Source organism: Pagrus major, chromosome 20 (genome assembly GCF_040436345.1).
Source record: "Pagrus major chromosome 20, Pma_NU_1.0".
NCBI lineage: Eukaryota > Metazoa > Chordata > Actinopteri > Spariformes > Sparidae > Pagrus > Pagrus major.
Window position 1 is genome coordinate 27471444 of NC_133234.1, and position 19059 is coordinate 27490502.

At 45.5% G+C, this 19059-nt stretch overlaps 2 protein-coding genes across 3 annotated transcripts in view; one reads left to right on the forward strand and one right to left on the reverse strand.

Annotated features, from left to right (window-relative positions):
- The window catches only part of bbs1 (Bardet-Biedl syndrome 1), a 6752-nt gene extending 6657 nt beyond the window's left edge, over positions 1–95 (reverse strand). The window contains exon 1 of the mRNA XM_073489832.1: positions 1–95. This exon is cut by the window's left edge and continues 80 nt beyond it. The gene's annotated coding sequence lies outside the window, so the exon portion shown is untranslated.
- Positions 96–434: 339 nt separating this feature from the next.
- On the forward strand, positions 435–18210 carry LOC141015040 (kinesin-like protein KIF20B). Of its 2 annotated transcripts, none has more exons than XM_073488935.1 (32): positions 435–504; positions 1159–1268; positions 1359–1439; positions 2149–2268; positions 2441–2579; positions 5664–5848; positions 5987–6029; positions 6178–6323; positions 6582–6654; positions 7986–8097; positions 8658–8729; positions 8814–8960; positions 9042–9204; positions 9380–9691; positions 9807–9910; positions 10907–11027; positions 11112–11229; positions 11345–11406; positions 11567–11686; positions 11868–12024; positions 12119–12310; positions 12424–12548; positions 12771–12944; positions 13181–13323; positions 13426–13571; positions 13656–13730; positions 13810–14084; positions 15974–16108; positions 16258–16320; positions 16549–16639; positions 16954–17090; positions 17238–18210. In XM_073488935.1, exons 2-32 carry the CDS (start codon positions 1164–1166, stop codon positions 17319–17321), a joined length of 4020 nt encoding a protein of 1339 aa, XP_073345036.1. In that variant the 5' UTR covers positions 435–504; positions 1159–1163; the 3' UTR covers positions 17322–18210. The 2 variants fall into 2 exon arrangements, with proteins under 2 accessions (XP_073345036.1, XP_073345037.1); XM_073488936.1 differs by having other exon boundaries at positions 1164–1268.
- The last annotated feature ends 849 nt before the right edge of the window (positions 18211–19059 follow it).

The following is a 19059-nucleotide window of genomic DNA, read 5'->3' on the forward strand; positions in this document are numbered from 1 at the left end:
AGCAGTTTGACGTGTCTTCAATAAAACCCGCAGGAACTGTTCCACAGAGTCTAATTTGATCCGGATTAAGAGCTGAAGTCGCAGCTAGCTGCTGCTCTGAGGCTGTAATCCACTAATCCGATCACATCCTCCGCCTTCACTCTGTCCCCGGCCGATGACGTCACTCTCACCCGCCGTTGTTAACTTTTTTTTTTAGAATTCACGGAAATAAACTGTGTATGAATAAAACAACGAGTTTCTTTAAAGTGATCCGAAATGTAACACCGTACTGAAACCAGTTCATCATTATTAGCTTTTTAATCAAGCTATATACTCTCGCGAGATCGTATCAGAGGGCGGGTACGAGATCTTCGTGACGTCGCCCAGTGCTCGACATCTGATTGGTCCTGCCGTCTGAGTTTAAAAACTAAACCGCGGAGAGGAGCGAGGCAGCCGCAGCTAACAGACTTCCGGTCGGTGGTTTTTGTTTTAAATACACTGTCTGGTGGATAAAACGCATCCAGAGTGAGTTAACGTTTGACTAAATGTCCGTTCAAGTTTTACAACTGCTATTCAACATGTTTTGTAGCCAAAAGACTTTAAACCAAAACTAAAACACGCGTGTGTGTGCGGTATTTTAGCGTTAGCTCGTTGTGGCTAATGCTAACAACAACAGTAACAGTAGTTAAAATGTGTTCAGCTCTTTGCTGCTGTCTGTCTGCGCTCGTCTCAGTATTAACTGACGACACTGTGACTGAATTGAACCGGAGTGAGTTAGACACGTTCATCACGCTGAATCAGACTGTCCTCCCTGATATCTGCTCGTGAATGAAGACACGTTTAAATAATCATATTCTACTGGTAAAATCGACATAGCCTGTTTAAAGATATGAACCTGAATGGGTTTGGCTGTTCATCGACAGCTGGAAAAGATCAGATCAATATATTGATCTGTAATGGATCATTGCGTGGTGGAGCTGATGTTTGATTTCCACCAGATTTGAAGGGACTGACCTAAATTTCCCCACAGAACAGATGAGATGAGGCTGTGACAACCTGCAAAAGTGAAGTCGATGAAGATTGAAGGGCTGATGTTTACATTCTCTCTCTCCCTCTCTCTGTGTGTGTGTGTGTGTGTGTGTGTGTGTGTGTGTGTGTGTGTGTGTGTGTGTGTGTGTGCGAAGATGATGGAGTCTTGTTTAGCCGGGAAGCCAGAGAGAGTCGGTCCAGTGGAGGTAGACGACATCAGGAGAGATCTGCTCGGTGAATTTGCTGCTCTGCCAGCACAGGTCCGTCCGTCCGTCCGTCCGTCTGTCTGTGTTGGTGTCTGCTGATCTCAGTAGATGTTTGAGTGATTTCTGTTCTTTCTCTCTCTTCAGGACAGCGTTCAGTCACAGTCGGAGAACCTGCAGGTCTACCTGAGGGTTCGACCGTTCACTACAGCCGAGAGCGACTCGCAGGTAACACTCACTCACTCACTCACTCACTCACTCACTCACTCTGTAGAAATAAGTTAAAATAAATGGCTGGATAATCCAACTATGGAGACAACATCCATACATCCACAGCTGAGATTTAAAAAACAGGGACAACTTCAAAACCAAAGCAGCGGTCTGAGTATCCTCCCTCAGAAGAATGTGAGTTTCAGAGACTTTTAAAGAATGAAATAATGAGTTCACTGCAGCAGAGAGAGAGAGAGAGAAAGAGAGAACAGTATACTGTTTTCAAGTTAAGGCTGTCATGAAGGCTGATGGTTGTCATCCCGTCTGCATTTGCTTATCTACACTGTTGAATCCTACCTCATTAGTTTTTGTTAAAGAGTAATAATATGTCAAGTTTCTTGTCTGTCAGGACATAATATTGTTTTGAATAATAAAGTTTTTGTTAACCAACAAACTCTTTTGCTGAGATTGTTATCGTACCAGGAAAATCTCACTATCAGGAGTGATAACAGCTGCAACAACTGTTGATTCATCTTTCAGTCAACTATTCAGGCAGCTATTTTGATTATTCATCCTAAATATCAGAGTTGTTTTATTTATCATTTGTGATTGCAAAGTGAATATCTTATTCAGGGCTGTCTGTAATCCAGATTCCTGTTGGAGACAGAGAAGCTTTACTATGACTGTAGTCTGAAGCTAGTCAGCCCTGTTTCCTGTCTCTCTTCAGGAGTGTGTGACCATCGAGGGACCGGACACTGTGGTCCTGAAGGCGCCCAAGAGCTGTCAATCAAACCGACAGAGCGACAAGTCCCTCCCACAGACAGCACAGAGGTTCACCTTCACACAGGTAGCTGTGACATCACCTGTCTGTCTGTCTGTACTGAAGACTTGATCCGCATGTTCACAGAGACACAACTACAGAAGACACTGTTTTCTTTTTTAATCGTTATTTCCTGGTGAATAAGGTGACTCTTTCATAACTCGTCTTCATGATGTACTCTGGTTGTTGTGTCGTCGAGGTGTTCGGTCCGGACGCCAGTCAGAGGAAGGTGTTTGAGGGTTCAGTTCGGGGTTTGGTCCGAGACGTTCTGGATGGAGGAAACTGTCTGGTGTTCACCTACGGAGTCACCAACGCTGGAAAAACCTTCACATTCCTGGGTAAGAAACAACCTGCAACCATCAATCGATTGATTGTCACAGTCAGTTGTCCTCTTTTAAAGAAAACATGGCAAAATTCTCCGGTTCCAGCTCCTCACATGTGAATATTCTCTGGTTTCCTTCATCCTGTTTGATGATGAACTGAATCTCTTCAGGTTTTTGGGCTGTTAATCGGACAGAACGAGACATTTGAAGTTACCAGTTTGTCCCTGTTCAGTTCCTCTGCTGACTGTCAGTGCATTTTATATTCACTGCAGGACCTGACTTCTTAATTTTATGTAAGCCCAGTTTCTGTAACCAGGGCGGGTGATGAGAGAAACCTGGTTTCCTCTGATAGATTTATTCTCTGCTGTTTTAACAGGAAACCTGGTTTCTAATTGACTGTTTACAGTCTCATTTAGACACTTGTTAGCAAGCGCTAACCGTTTTTAACACACGGAAGAGCTTTATAATTAAACTGTGGACATTTAATGATGGATTTTATGTTGGAGAACAAAAGAAAATCTAACTGCAGACATTATTTCAGACAGTTAACTAAAAACCAGTTAACTTTGAGACGAGACAACAGGAAGTGCAAAAATGCTAATTCCTGTCGGGGTACCAGGACTCATTCCTGCAGCGGTGTATTGTTGTGGGTTCTTCAGGGTTCTCATCTAGGTCTTTTTTTGACGTGCATGTTGATGTGTAACACGCCAAAACGACTCCTATTCCAACTCCATACTGTGAAAAATATATTTTTCTACACAAACTGTTTTTGAAATAGAACACATGAAGTCGTTGAATGTCGTCTGAACACAAGCAGCCGTTCAAAACTTTTATTTAAATCATAAATCTGATCCACCTGATGGGACATTTGATGCTTCAGTACCGGACGGGTTCATGCAGGTTCAGTGCTCAGCTCTCGTCATTAACAGGAAGTAATTATCTATTTTTACATTTAGAAACAGCTGTTGGAGCGATAAGTTTAAGATAATTAGATTAGATTGACTGATACCAGATTTTCCTTCTGGGCACTGATTCTGATACCTGAACCTGATGTACGGTCCACATATATGTTACTGATCCAGTACCAGTGCATTCACAGGTAATGGGAGAACGTGTATAAATGCACTGGAGTGACCCACTTACTGTTAATCTGTTTGAATTAGCAGCAGGACACAGATCACATGTCACTACTACGCTCACATTAAGCCTGTCAGTCTTAATTTAACCGTGTCTCTACAGACAGACAGAGTTTCCCCACAGTCACATTTTACTATTTAGTCTGTTATTTTTTATAGTTGTTCTGATGAAACTTCTCTGGTCCTGCCTGAAATGCTGGAATCTGTGTCGGCACTGATGAATTCATGTTTTAGAAACAGTAACCGTCACATCTGTAGTTTATATCAGAACAACCCTAAAAATAAAACCACCTGAAACAAACACAGACTAAATAATAAAATGTGACTGTTGGGACACATTCACACTGTCAGTCTGTACAGACACCGTTCAAATAAGATTATCGTGTTTGATGTGGAAGAGATGTTTCTTTGGTTGTTTTCCTGTTTTAATTCATCTCCAGCTGCTTCAGCTGTTCAGCAGAACGCTGCAACTCTGTTTTACTGTGAAGCTCCAGAAATGTTCTGTGGACTACGAGACTTCACCTGATTTATATCATCAGGAGGAGATGATGGCTGAGCCTGACTTTATATCATCAGGAGGAGATGATGGCTGAGCCTGACTTTATATCATCAGGAGGAGATGATGGCTGAGCCTGACTTTATATCATCAGGAGGAGATGATGGCTGAGCCTGACTTTATATCATCAGGAGGAGATGATGGCTGAGCCTGACTTTATATCATCGGGAGGAGATGATGGCTGAGCCTGACTTTATATCATCAGGAGGAGATGATGGCTGAGCCTGACTTTATATCATCAGGAGGAGATGGCTGAGCCTGACTTTATATCATCAGGAGGAGATGATGGCTGAGCCTGACTTTATATCATCAGGAGGAGATGATGACTGAGCCTGACTTTATATCATCAGGAGGAGATGATGGCTGAGCCTGACTTTATATCATCAGGAGGAGATGATGGCTGAGCCTGACTTTATATCATCAGGAGGAGATGATGGCTGAGCCTGACTTTATATCATCAGGAGGAGATGATGGCTGAGCCTGACTTTATATCATCAGGAGGAGATGATGGCTGAGCCTGACTTTATATCATCAGGAGGAGATGATGGCTGAGCCTGACTTTATATCATCAGGAGGAGATGATGGCTGAGCCTGACTTTATATCATCAGGAGGAGATGATGGCTGAGCCTGACTTTATATCATCAGGAGGAGATGAAGGCTGAGCCTGACTTTATATCATCAGGAGGAGATGATGACTGAGCCTGACTTTATATCATCAGGAGGAGATGAAGGCTGAGCCTGACTTTATATCATCAGGAGGAGATGATGGCTGAGCCTGACTTTATATCATCAGGAGGAGATGATGGCTGAGCCTGACTTTATATCATCAGGAGGAGATGATGGCTGAGCCTGACTTTATATCATCAGGAGGAGATGATGGCTAAGCCTGACTTTATATCATCAGGAGGAGATGATGGCTGAGCCTGACTTTATATCATCAGGAGGAGATGATGGCTGAGCCTGACTTTATATCATCAGGAGGAGATGATGACTGAGCCTGACTTTATATCATCAGGAGGAGATGATGACTGAGCCTGACTTTATATCATCAGGAGGAGATGATGGCTGAGCCTGACTTTATATCATCAGGAGGAGATGATGACTGAGCCTGACTTTATATCATCAGGAGGAGATGATGACTGAGCCTGACTTTATATCATCAGGAGGAGATGATGGCTGAGCCTGACTTTATATCATCAGGAGGAGATGATGGCTGAGCCTGACTTTATATCATCAGGAGGAGATGATGGCTGAGCCTGACTTTATATCATCAGGAGGAGATGATGGCTGAGCCTGACTTTATATCATCAGGAGGAGATGATGGTTGGGTGAACTGTTTCTTTAAGTTCCCCACACGATAAATATCGACTACTCCGCTTTGACTGTTTCTTGTTTCTGTCTCTCAGGTCCGGATCACGACAGCGGTCTGCTGCCGCGGTCTCTGTCGGTCATCTTCAACAGTATTGACGGCCGTCTGTACGGTCGGAACGATCTGAAGCCTCAGCGCTGCAGAGACTACAGCAGACTGACTCCAGACCAGCAGGCAGCCGAGAGCAGCAGCAAGAAGAACCTGCTGAGGCTGCTCAAAGAGGTCTTACACTCTCTCACACACACACACACACACACACACACACACACACACACACACAAACAGGAAATACAATCACACCACCTGTGTACATTGTGAGGGTGGAGTGTGAACTAGTGTGTCTCCTGTTTGTCTCTGCAGAGCGACAGAAGTCTGATGTCTGGAAGATCGACTTCTCTTGATGGTCAGTGAGGTTCAGTCTGAAGAAAGAACGTTTAGGACGTCATGGTTAACACGAAGTACTCAAAGTGTGTGTGTGTGTGTGTGTGTGTGTGTGTGTGTGTGTGTGTGTGTGTGTGTGTGTGTGTGTCTGTCTTCGTGTGTGTGTTCAGGCTCGTCTGTCAGCACTGACAGCAGTGTCAGCAGCGTCTCTGAAGCCGACAGTTTCTGTCTGGACGTCGCCTCAAACGTCCGTTTCTCTGTCTGGGTTTCATTCTGTGAGATTTACAACGACAACATCCACGACCTGCTGGAACAGGTAACACACACACACACACACACACACACACGTTTGTAATTCGATAATTAAATTGTTTGAGAAATGAGTCGGGACTTCTGTTAACCCTTTGTGTCGACTGAACGTCCTGCCTCTTATTGATCTGTTGATTTCATGTCTCACCTTCACCTGAGCTCCCTGTGCTGGAAACACAAATGGGTTTCAGACAAAACGTCTTGACCTCAAACACTTGAAGTCGTCCAGCTGTGATTGATCATGTGATTGATCTGTGATGTTCAGGTTCCCAGTGGACACCACAGGAGGACGGTGCTGCGTCTGTCTCAGGATGTCAAAGGAAACTCCTTCATCAAAGGTAACGCTCAGACACAAGTGTGTGCTCTGATGTCACTCTTTTAGCTTCAATGACTGGCGAGCTGACGGACGTCCTAGATTTCGCATGATACATTTATGTATGCATGAAGAATATGTGAGGTGACATATAAATGTTTTCATTTTTTATTTTCACAATATTCAATCTAACTGATTAAATCGAAGTTCTGTATCGTAGTCAACTGGACTTGTTCCAGTGTGTTGAAGACATTTCACGTCTCATCCAAGAGGCTTCTTCACTTCTAACTAACTGGAGGAGCTGCAGGCTTTTAAACTCTGAGTGGGGGTGTCCTTATATGGTGTGGGAGTGTCCTTATATGGTGCGGGAGTGTCCTTATGGAGTGTGGGAGTGTCCTTACAACGTGTGGGAGTGTCCTTACATAGTCGTTAAGGACACGTGTGAGCTCTGAGTTTCAGAGTCGTTGGTTAAGTTTGTTGGCCACATTAATGAGATAAAAAAGAACAGATGATACAAACACCACATTACTTGAATAATAAACTAAATAAAACAAAATGATGACGTCATTTTAATATTGTCTGTTACTATTGAACAACTGGCCAACAAAATCCAACTCATGCGGAGGCTAAAGAACGACTAAAATGTGATCATATCAGCTTGTGTGTTAATCAAATTCAGTTTCTAATACCAGTATTTTGTTTAATTTTTATATATTTGCAAGTATTTGTAATTTGTAACAAGATACTTGTCTGATGTATTTCTTGTCCGTCTCTGATTGTCGGGTAATACATTAATAATCAGCAGCGATTAATCAGTTAATGATAATTAATCATTACCATCCCTACTTTAAACCATTTAGTAGAAGCACACATGAAATTGAGCCGTGTGACATGATGGCTCAAAAATGAATTTATTACAAAATCAAACATGAAAGAATTCAGATTTATTTCCATTTCTTCTTCTATATTTCTTTCTACATTCATCTTTTATATTTTATCACCTGAAAATATTTTTATTTATACAAGAAATACTTTTTTTGGACTTATTTTAGCTGCAATGTAGAGACAGTTTTCAGCCACTAGGGGGGCAAATTCTGGAGTTTCATAAAAGATTCATAAAATAAAAGTTGGAGTAGAGCTGTAAGAGTTTATTAGTTCTTTGATACGTCCATGACATGAACTGGAAAGTTCTGGATTCTGGGTGAGGTGTCGATGAAGTGACGCTGTTGACAGTAGTTTCGCGCGTGTGTGTGTGTGTGTGTGTGTGTGTGTGTGTGTGTGTGTGTGTGTGTGTGTGTGTGTGTGTGTGTGTGTGTGTGTGTGTGTGTGTGTGTGTGTGTGTGCTCCATGTTTCAGACCTGCGCTGGGTGCAGGTGAACAGCTCTGAGGAGGCCTACAGAGTGATGAAGATCGGGAAGAAGAACCAGAGTTTCTCGTCCACCAGACTGAACCAGCTGTCGAGCAGGAGGTCTGACCACGTTTCTGCTCCCACAAACACTCAAACATCTTATTTTGAATCCTTCAGTTTTACATGTTTACCTTTCAAACAGTCATTATTCTCAGTTCAACACACAGATTCAGGTTTTTCTTGTATTGCTGAGCACGCGGCTCTACTGACGTAAAAATCAAATCCTAGCAAACATTTTACTCTGATGACTCACACTGAATCCAGCTGGAGGAACAGATTGAGTTTAAAGTTTATCAGACACCAAAACACTGCACAGATTTACAATAGAGACGAACAGCAGCAGCTTTTTAATCTTTTGTTGTCCTCACTACCATGAGTAAACCGTAGAAACAGAGTTCACGTTACAAAATAATCCACCAGAACGAGTTCTTCGTGTATTCGACTGGCCAAAGCAGGAAAAGTTGAGCTTGGTTGAAGTTTTTGACGGACCTCTGTGTTTACCTCTGAGTCTCATTGAAATGAATGAGGAGGCTGAAGTCAGTCTGAGACAGATGAGTGTCAGCAGCCTCTGTGTTAATGTGCGAGCAGAGGAGTCATGTTTTTCATGCGTGTGTCTGCAGCCACAGCATCTTCTCCATCAGGATCCTCAGAGTGGACGACGTCGGAGTTCCCAGAGTCCTCGGCATCAGCGAGTAAGATCACAGTTTACACCTCAGCATGTTCTGGCCTCAGTCAGACCTTCAGTGTGGGCTGTAGATGATCATTTGTGTGTTTAGGCTGGCTCTGTGCGACCTTGCTGGCTCTGAGCGCTGCTCTCGGACTCACAACACCGGAGAGAGACTGAAGGAAGCCGGAAACATCAACAGCTCGCTGCTGACGCTCGGGAAGTGCATCAGCGCCATGAAACTCAACCAGCACGCCAAGTAGGACGTCTGTCAGCTTCAGTCAGAGCTCAGTGATGTTTGAAAAGTCTCCAGGATGACCGATGATCCGTGTCTCTGCAGGTTTCAGCACCACATCCCCTTCAGAGAGTCCAAACTCACCCACTTCCTGCAGTTCTTCTTCTGTGGTGCCGGCCGGGTCTCCATGGTGGTCAACATCAACCAGAACTCGTCCTGCTTCGACGAGACACTCAACGTCCTCAAGTTCTCCGCCCTCGCCCAGAAGGTGAACACACACACACACACACACACACACGTACAGTGACCGCCCGGCAGAATTATCTGGTGCTGATAACGAGTTCCAAGTTCCAAAAAAAAAAAAAGTGATGAAATCACGGAGCAGAGGATCGTTTCTTTAACGGTCAGATAACCTGAGGACTCTACCTCTCTTTCTCGTCCAGGTGGTGGTTCTGAACTCGAGGCCGGTGGTCCCGGACGATGCCCCCCACAGGTCGGCCATGGAACTGTCCATGATCATCGACGAGGCCGACCGGCGCAGGAACGTGTCTGGGCGGGGCAGGAAGAGCTCCATGGTCGCCTGGGACACGAGCCTGGAGGATGTGCTGGAGGATGAGAATGGTGAAGATTGGGAAGAGGAGGAGGAGGAAGAAGAAGAGGAGGAGGAGGAGAGTGCGATGGAGGGAACAGTGCTGGAGGCAGGAGGTGAGGAAGACGAGGAGGATGGGGACAGGACCATGGAGGAAGAAGAGAAGGTAACGGTCTCATTTTAAGCTGATTTAAGCAAAAAACTAAGGTGATGAGGTGGATGTTAATGTGTGTGTGTGTGCGTGTGTGTGTGTGTGTGTGTGTGTGTGCGTGTGTGTGCAGTCGGGCAGAGAGGCAGCGCTGCGTTTGGTTCTGGAGGCTCAGATCAGAGAAGAAGTCAGTGCTGAGTTCATGGAGCTCTTCAACAAGATGGAGAGAGACTACAGGTAACAGTCCACAGAAGGAGACGACGGAACATAGACAAGTTGTATGAAGCTAAAAACATAAAGACATCTGAACTGAAGGATCTGATCACAGGTGGACAGCTCAGGTGTGAATGAACACATTTAAGAACTGATCACTCAGAACACATCCAGAGACGGTCTGGACCGCATGTGACCACATTCTTTTAACAGCGTGTGCACACATGAAGGATCCACAACTGTCCTCTGTAGAAGAAGACAACCTCAACATCACCAGACTCCCTTAACAAATGTAGTGATTTTAAGAGTTGTTGAGTTAAAACAAACTTTATAACGTAGTGAAACTCTGTCTCTGACAGATTCTGAATCATTGTCTCCTTCTTGTAAATTCAGCATTAAATGAAAACAGTAAGTTGTGTGTTTCCTTGTAAAAAGTGTCAGTTTGTGGCAGCATGGCTGCACCAGCCTGTCTGCTTCTGTGTCTAAAGTGCTAAAGTCTGACCTGCCAACATTTAGCAGCTGTTTGAACACACTGTTTACACTGATTTCACCATTTACACTCAATTTATGACAGAAGAAACATTTTATTGATCTAAACATGTCACATTTTACAGATACACTAAACAGTAACCAGTATAGGCGACTTCTTTGTCCCCAGACTCCCTTAACAAATGTGTCAGTTTAGTGAGTTGTTGAGTTGGAGACACTTTATAAACTGTGTGAAACTCTGTCTCTGACTGATTCTGACTTATTTGTTCCTTCTTGTAAATTCAGCAAATGTTCTACGTGAACTTCTTTCTGTCTTTGAGTAGAAACATGGAGTCTGTTTGTCCCAGTGATGGACGGGTTTGTTTCATACAGAGCAGGAAGTGATCAGATCACTGAGGTCACTCAGATGTTAATGTAGCAGTGAAGTGACGCGCTGAGAGCTGAACACTGATCAGACGGAGGTGACACCAGGTGTGATCAGAGTCTTTGAGTTTGTAACGAGATGAAACTGACTGAAGATGTTTGTGTCAGTGATCGTCTGGAGAAGGAGAGGGAGATCCTCGAGGAGAGAGCTGAGAAGAGAGTCGAGATCCTGAAGAACCTCGTCAGCAAGACGGTCGACCTGTCTGCTGTCAGCGCTGACAACAGCAAGGTGACTAAAAACACTGATGTTATCAACACACTATGTCTCATTACTGATTATTATTATTGATTATTGATGATGATCGGTTTGTAGGAGCAGCAGACGGCTGTGTTGGAGGGATTCATCAGCTCGTTGACTGAAGACCTGGAGAAGATCAGAGAGGACGCTCAGAGTGTTCACCACTGTCTGACTGAACACACACATGCTGCAGGTACACACACACACACACACACACACACACACACACACACACACACACACTTATTTTGAGTGCTTTGGGTGATGTAATGTTGACCTTTAACCTCTGTGTTGATTTGTGCCTGCAGAGCTGGAGGCGCTGCGATTGGAGAAGCAGCAGTCACATGATCAACTGCAGGAGGCCAAAGAGGTTCTCTAGATTCTTCTTCTTTGGTGTTTTGGTGTCTCAGTGTACCTTTTTACTGGACTGTAGAAGACTGGGGACTTTACTCCGGAGTGATTCATGTATTCAACAAAATCCATTTTTTCCTGCTGAGCTTTACATTGTTCGTGATCTGTTTTATGTCCAGAGTCTGCAGCAGCAGCAGCAGAAGCTGTCGGAGCTGATGGAGATCTGTGAGCAGAAAGACGACATCATCAACAAACTGCAGGCAGCTGTGGACGCCACCGTGGAGGACGCCACCAGAGACGTAAACACACGTTTGTTTTACTGGTTCACGTCGGAGTCGCTCCACTACAAACACAGTTAGACACACGTTAGGTTTATGACCAGGCTGTTTCCAGTCAGCAGCTCATTTCTGTTAAATCAGCTGGTAGAAGCTACACAGGAAGTGTCCTGTCCTGACCGTGTTGATGCTTCCTGTCTCTCAGAGAGCTCTGGTGGAGACGATCCGGTCGGAGCTGCTGCAGCTTCAGCAGAGCTGCCGCTGTGCGAGGAGGACGGGAGGAGACGAGGAGAAGGAGAGCAGGAAACGGCAGCGTGAATCTCTGGAAGAAGAGGAGGAGAGAGGGCCGACGAGGAGGAGAGGTGAGAGCAGGAGGAGAAGGAGGAGCAGTAGGAGGAGGAGGAGGAGGAGGCTTCACGCTGTAGAGCCTTTATTGTATTTTTTTATCCTCCTCAGTGGTTCTGGAGGAGGAGATCTGGAGGCTCCAGGAGGAAAACGACAAGAAGGAGGAAACTATCGGGGAGCTGAGAGAGAGGGAGGAGAGGAGGAGCAGGGCGCTGGAGGAGGAGCTGAGGAGACGTGAGGAGGAGGTGGAGGAGCTGAAGAAGGAGCAGGTGTCGCTGGAGCAGAAGGTGCAGACGTTGACAGGTAGGAGCTGAGCCTTTCAAACGCCCCACTGCATGGAAAAGTATGTGGACAGCCTGCGGTGACATGTACACTGATGTCGTCCACATACTTTTGTCACTCCTCCTCTCCTGTAGGTCTGGACGAGTGTCCAAACTGTGACTCGGTGTTCTTGTCTCTGGAGTCGGAGAAGAGAGAAACTTCCAGACTGACGAAGGAGAACAAAGCTCTGGTGAACGGCATCTTCCAGCTGCAGACAGAGGTACAGCTGTTTACACTCAGTGGCCACTTTATTAGGTACGAATCATCATGTTTACCTTTACTGAGGTTAATGTTCAGTTTGGTGCAAATTCTACATTTAATACTGAGGTAACAGTCAGACACCATCACTGTGACCTGAACATTACAGACTTCGTTAAAGTCGTCACACAATGACAGGAACTGATAAATATGAACTGTTTTAACCGGTTTCTGTTATTTCCAGGTGACTGGCCTCAAGACGCAGCTCAGAGAGCAGACTGACAGGTGTGACGGCCTATCAGAGCAGCTCAGCACTGCAAAGACCCGCCTCCAGGGCCTGGAGAGCCAATCAGAGGAGAGGGTCGACACCATCAACAGTCTGACTCAGGAAGTGGAGCGTCTGAGACAGGAAGTCAAGGTTCTTGTTCCTGTTTTATTGATCCATCATCTATTTGACTTGAAATGTTATTGATTGAAACACAGCAGAGTGATTACGTTCAGCTCAGGTGACATGTATTGATCGATTATCACCTCTTCTGTTCGCTGTAATCAATGAGGGCGGCCTCAGTGCTTTGAACTAATCATGTATCATACAAACTGAACACACCAGCTGTTAAACTATCTCAGCGCTCATTGATTGATTGATTGGTTCAGGAGGAGGAGGGGCGGAGCAGCAGCAGCATGATGGAGCTGAAGAAGGAGAGCAAGGCGGCGCTGGAGCGATCAGCTCAGAAATCCCAACAGATCAAAGATCTGCAGAGAGAACAGAGGGAGCTGCAGGAAGCTCTGACACACAGGTAGATCTGTGATCAGTCAGGTTTATTGATCAACCATCAACAGCTGATTCACCATCAATAATCTCTACGTGTCTCTCTGCTGCCCTCCTCTTCCTCCTGCAGCGAGAACAGGTGTGTCGAGCTCAGGGAGGAGTTAGCCAATCAAACGGCAGAATTCTCCCGTCAGCTGGAGAGACTGAGGGCGGAGCTTGAGTCTGAGGGCGGAGCTCTGCGAGGGAGGCTGGAGGAGGTGGAGAGAGAGAAAGAAGGTGAGACAGCGAAGAAACACGTGGAGCAACTGTTATACAGAGCCTGTGGTAACCATGGTAACCAGCATGTGATCTGTGTGTCAGAGCTGCATCGAGCGGCGGCGGCGAAGGACACGCTTGTGGAGGAAACGTACAGACAGACGGAGGCTCTGAGACAAGGTACCTACATCGTTTATCGATTTATTGATCGATTGGCAGCTCAGATCAATCTGAACTCTGTTTGTTTCACCTCCGTCAGAACTGGAGCGACTGAAGGAGGAGCTGCAGAGGAGGGAGGAGGAGGAGGAGGAGGAGAAGGAGAACAGACAGGTGGAGGAGAGGAAGGTGACGGTGGTGGAGGAGCTGAAGGAGGAGATCCAGAGATTCCAGGAGAGGAGGGGGAGGCAGCAGCAGGAGGAGGAGGAGGAGGAGGAGGAAAAGAGGAGCAGGGAGTTTGTGGCTGTGAAGAGAGAGGTGGAGAGACTACAGAGTCTGAAGGAGGAGAGAGAGACCAACCTGCAGGGAAACACACAGGTGTGTTGGTACCTGTACAGTACAGTGGGCAGCAGGGCTGCTTTGTTCCTTTACGTTCAATAAGAAATGAAACAAAACAAAACCAGGAAAGTAGAAAAACAAACTGCGTTCTGACGTAGCTTATATTCAGGTGAGTGGAGGGCGGTGGATATGTTGTTGTTTGCGACTAAGATGAGATGTTGACGAGCCAAAAATGTGTTGCTCCTGGCTCCGCACGCCTACATCCAGTATGACCAGTACTCGGCCCACGGCTGCTTTGATTTGTCGTCCATCATTAAAATCGTTTTCTGTATATTCTGTATACGGGACGTTCGCGTCTCTCCTCGGTGGTCCAACATGGCCAACAGGAAGCAGACTAAACAAAAATTTTGACTAAAAGTTGACCAGCATGTGTGGACTGAAACTATGAATGATTAAAATAAATTAAAATCAGTTTTGACTAAAGACTTGCGGTACGTTCAGCCCAGATCAGGCGGTGCTGCGTTTGGCTGCAGGTTTGTGCAGTGTGTGCCGAAAGGAGAAGCTGCTATGTAGTAATGCTACTAGCATGTTGATCCTACCAGTGATCGCTTGTCCTCATGCTACACAGAGAAATGTCTGTTGTGTTCCCTCTGTAGCATTTAGCAATGCTAACTGACATGCTAACTGACATGCTAACTGACATGCTGACTGACATGCTGACTAACATGCTGACTGACATGCTGACTAACATGCTGACTAACATGCTGACTGACATGCTGACTGACATGCTGACTAACATGCTGACTAACATGCTGACTGACATGCTGACTGACATGCTGACTAACATGCTGACTGACATGCTAACTGACATGCTGACTGACATGCTGACTGACATGCTGACTGACATGCTGACTAACATGCTGACTGACATGCTGACTAACATGCTAACTGACATGCTGACTGACATGCTGACTGACATGCTGACTGACAGAGACAGAGAGCAGACTGCTAACTGACATGCTGACTGACATGCTGACTAACATGCTGACTGACATGCTGACTGACATGCTGACTAACATGCTGACTAACATGCTGACTGACATGCTGACTGACATGCTGACTGACATGCTGACTGACATGCTGACTGACATGCTGACTGACAGAGACAGAGAGCAGACTGCTAACTGACATGCTGACTGACATGCTGACTAACATGCTGACTGACATGCTGACTAACATGCTGACTAACATGCTGACTGACATGCTGACTAACATGCTGACTGACATGCTGACTGACATGCTGACTAACACACCCCACTACTGACCCGTTCTGCTCTGCCTCTGATCTGCTGTCATGTCTCGTCGGCATTCTCGGACACGTTTAACTGGTGCACAGAGCCAGAACACACGACACGACAGTCCACTGTGACACTAACCCAAACTTTTTCATTCTTCTTTCTGGTTCTGAAACTGACACAGCTCCATGTTGGTCCATCGGGTCGCTCCACGTTAAAGTGTGTTTACAGGTGTTTGCAGAGTTCTACAGCATCCAGACGGAGCTGCATGTAGTCTGATAAACTGCCTCCAGTGATGTCACTCAGGTGCATTGTGGGTCATGTAGGTTTTTAAAGGAAGAAGAGTGGGTGGAATTAAAGGTGATTTCTCTGTTCTGCTGCTTGTGTCTAAACTTGTTTCTAAACTGTCCATCACTGCTGGACTAGCAGTGTTACAGGAGTGTAACCTGGAGCCTACATTACCCACAATGCAACAGTCGACATTTACAGATTTCCTGTTTTGTCCAACTGAGTTTTGATTGATAAATACCTTTATTAACTTTATAACACATTTTCTGATGGACTACATGATTCATTCACTAATGATTAAGTGTGTGTGTGTGTGTGTGTGTGTGTGTGTGTGTGTGTGTGTAGAGGTGTGGTGGGCGTATCCTTCTTCCAGAGCAGGACGTTTATGTCTCTCCTCTGAGATCCAACATGGCCGACAGGAAGAAAATCCCCAAAACTACAGGAAGAGAAAGGAGGAAGAGGAAGAGCTGCGAGGTGGAGGTGTGTGTGTGTGTGTGTGTGTGTGTGTGTGTGTGTGTGTGTGGTCACATGATATTAAAGGAACATTTCATTGGTTTTAAACTACAAATATAAACCTGCAGAAACCTGTGTGTGTGTGTGTGTGTGTGTGTGTGTGTGTGTGTGTTCAGGACCTGGTGTTCAGTGAGAACAAGAGAAACAGATTGAGAGGAAACACTCGAAACAACAAACAGGTGAGAAATGAAACGACATGAAGACAGAATGAAAAGACAGCAGGTGGATCAGTCTGATATCTGTCTCTCTCTCTTCCTGTCTGTCTCTCTCTCTCTGTCTCTCTCTCCCTGTCTGTCTCTCTCTCTCTGTCTCTCTCTCCCTGTCTGTCTCTCTCTCCCTGTCTGTCTCTCTCTCCCTGTCTCTCTCTCTTCCTGTCTGTCTCTCTCTTCCTGTCTGTCTGTCTCCAGTCTTCTTCTGCGGTGAAGGAAAAGAGAGACGTGACTCTTCAGAAGATCGGAGAGTTGATCCACAGCTCTCCGTCCATCCTGGGCAGCAAAGGTCAGTGTGACTCTAACTTCCTGTCAGACAGCGAGGAGGACGTCTGGTCTCTGATAACCTGCTGACGTCAGCAGCAGCTGTTTGTGAACACCACTGAACCAGTACCCACAGTGTCTCCAGTACAAAGACATAGTGTTTGTTTGGTCTGATGCTGTGTGCTGTGCTGTGGTTGCCCCGTCAGCCAGCAGAGGGTGCTGCTGCTCTGAGTCTGGAAGAAGACCTCCAGCTTTGTTCTCTGATGTTAATCCAGCATTAATATGTTGATCAGTAATGCTGATAACTGCTCCTGGTGTGTCCTCTCTGCGTCTCTGCAGCTAAAACCATCATCGGTCTGGTCAGTGGACGTCCAGCAGAGAAGGAGACGCACAGCACGGCAACCAAACCCAAACGAGGACGGAAGAAGCTTTTTAAGACGGGCGCCTCGTCTCCGCTGCTCGACTCTCCGCACATGGTGAGACAGAGTGTGCGTCTGTCTTTATGACGAGCTGTCAGTGTGTAGACCTGAAGTGTGAGGACGTTTATTTAAAGTGAGGAGACTTTAACCCCGTGAGGACGTTGAGACGGTTGAGTCTGGACATTTTGTTGTTTTTTGTTGCAGATGTCAGGAGGAGCAGAGGAGGAGAAGGAGAGCGATCACCTGATCATCAAGAGACATCTGCGGTCCAAGACCTGCAGGAAGTGACATCATCATCATGCGACAACACTACTCATTAAGAGCTGGTCTCAGGCGGGATCAAAACCACTCAGGACTCTGAGAATAAAACTTTTCTCTTCAGTGAGTCTGAAGAAGAGTTTGATTTTAAATATCTGTACAGTTTGTCTTTCTGTCTCCTTTTACATTTTTAGTTTGTGATTTCAGGACTTTTTTAATTTCTGGGGGTCAATAAAGAGCTGAGAGAACAGAGCAACAATCCTCTTCACTTTCTGAAAAATAAAAATGATTCCCAGCCTCCGTCTGACAAACGCTCATCTGTCTGCTTCAGTTTCCTGCAGGGTGATGTTTCTACGGTGGCTGAGAAGATCCAAACTCACTGAAACGCCACAGATACAGAAAGACTTCTGTCTGGGTTTTTATCATTTTGACAAAAGATAGAGATAATTGATAGAAAACAAATTATACCAACGTCTCAACACAATCAGCTCTGAACTGCTCCAAACAAAGAATCAACAAAAACATCAAGCGACCAAAAAACCCCATAAAAAAACAAAAGCAAATCGACCGATAAACACTGATGAATGAAAGTGATCGGGCGACTTCACACTAAATCCACCTCCTGAGTTATTAATTAAATGTTCAGTCTCTTCAGCGTTTCGGACGTTTGTTTTTATTTTTCATATCTGTTAGCTCGTTAGCATCGTTAGCATCTTATCTTCTGTGGCTGTGTCCAAATTCAGGGGCTGCGGCCTACAAGGACGCGGCCTTTGTGGCCCACGGAGCCCGGGTCCTTCGGAGAGACCTTGAAGGCCGCGTCCACCGCTGTTAAATGGGACGGTCCAGCCTTCGGAGTGTTTCCTGGTTGCGTCACCAGGTGTTCATGCATTAAAGTCTGTTTTGGTTCAAATCTATCAAACGTGTACATTTATTTGTGTGTGTACAATGTGTCAAATCTAAATTGAATTATCAACATTACAAAATAAACATTAACCCATTGGTGAATAACAACTATATTTACCACAGCATCACCAGCGTCACGTATTTTAACTGAAAGTTAAACTTTGGAGGTTTTATAGTCCCTTGAAGTTTAACACATCTGGCGTTGGATGTTCAAATGAGTAAAAACCGAGTATAAACCCATTACTTAAATTTGAATGTCAGTCTGCGCCACTTGATGTCGCCATTTTCTCTTGCTTCCTCTTTTGTTTCGGGACTGAGCAGCGGTGCGCAAAGGATCTTGGGATATGTGAGGCTGCGAAGGACAGTAGCGGTGCGTCCTCCAGAAAGAGGGAAGAGAAGGCTGCATTTGAAGGAGCCTTTGAATTTGGACAGCCTTCGAGGGCTGCAGCCCCTGAATTTGGACACAGTCAGTGTCCTGTCAGGTGACCCAGCAGCTTTACAACAATAAAAGAAGAAGAACTTTCTCCAGATAAGTTTGTGTTTCTCCTTTCACTTCAAAATAAAAGCATACAGGTTGTCATAGTGTTGTTGTTTCCTGTGTTGAAAACATCCGATGACAGACTCCGAACATGAATCTGTCTCCTGGCGGCCACAATTATATTTGTTAAAATTTCCTGAGTGACATCATCACAAGTCTGTGGGCGGAGCTGGAACTCATGGGCGGGGCCAGCAGGTGATGCTGATCGTGTCTTAAAGCTGTTTGTTATTATTGTGATGATCATGATGACGTCACTCCGACTTCACCGCCTCCGGTCATCTCTGCTGTCCATAAATCCGATTGGTTATTTCCTTCGATGCTACGAGG

What these genes read in the sequence shown, in the direction of transcription:
- LOC141015040 (XM_073488935.1), top strand. Translation starts at nt 1,164, where the DNA reads ATGATGGAGTCTTGTTTAGCCGGGAAGCCAGAGAGAGTCGGTCCAGTG. An exon ending in GAAGGTGCAGACGTTGACAG is followed by an intron (nt 12,311 to 12,423) that starts GTAGGAGCTGAG and finishes CCTCTCCTGTAG; the next exon opens with GTCTGGACGAGTGTCCAAAC. An exon ending in GTCCATCCTGGGCAGCAAAG is followed by an intron (nt 16,640 to 16,953) that starts GTCAGTGTGACT and finishes GCGTCTCTGCAG; the next exon opens with CTAAAACCATCATCGGTCTG.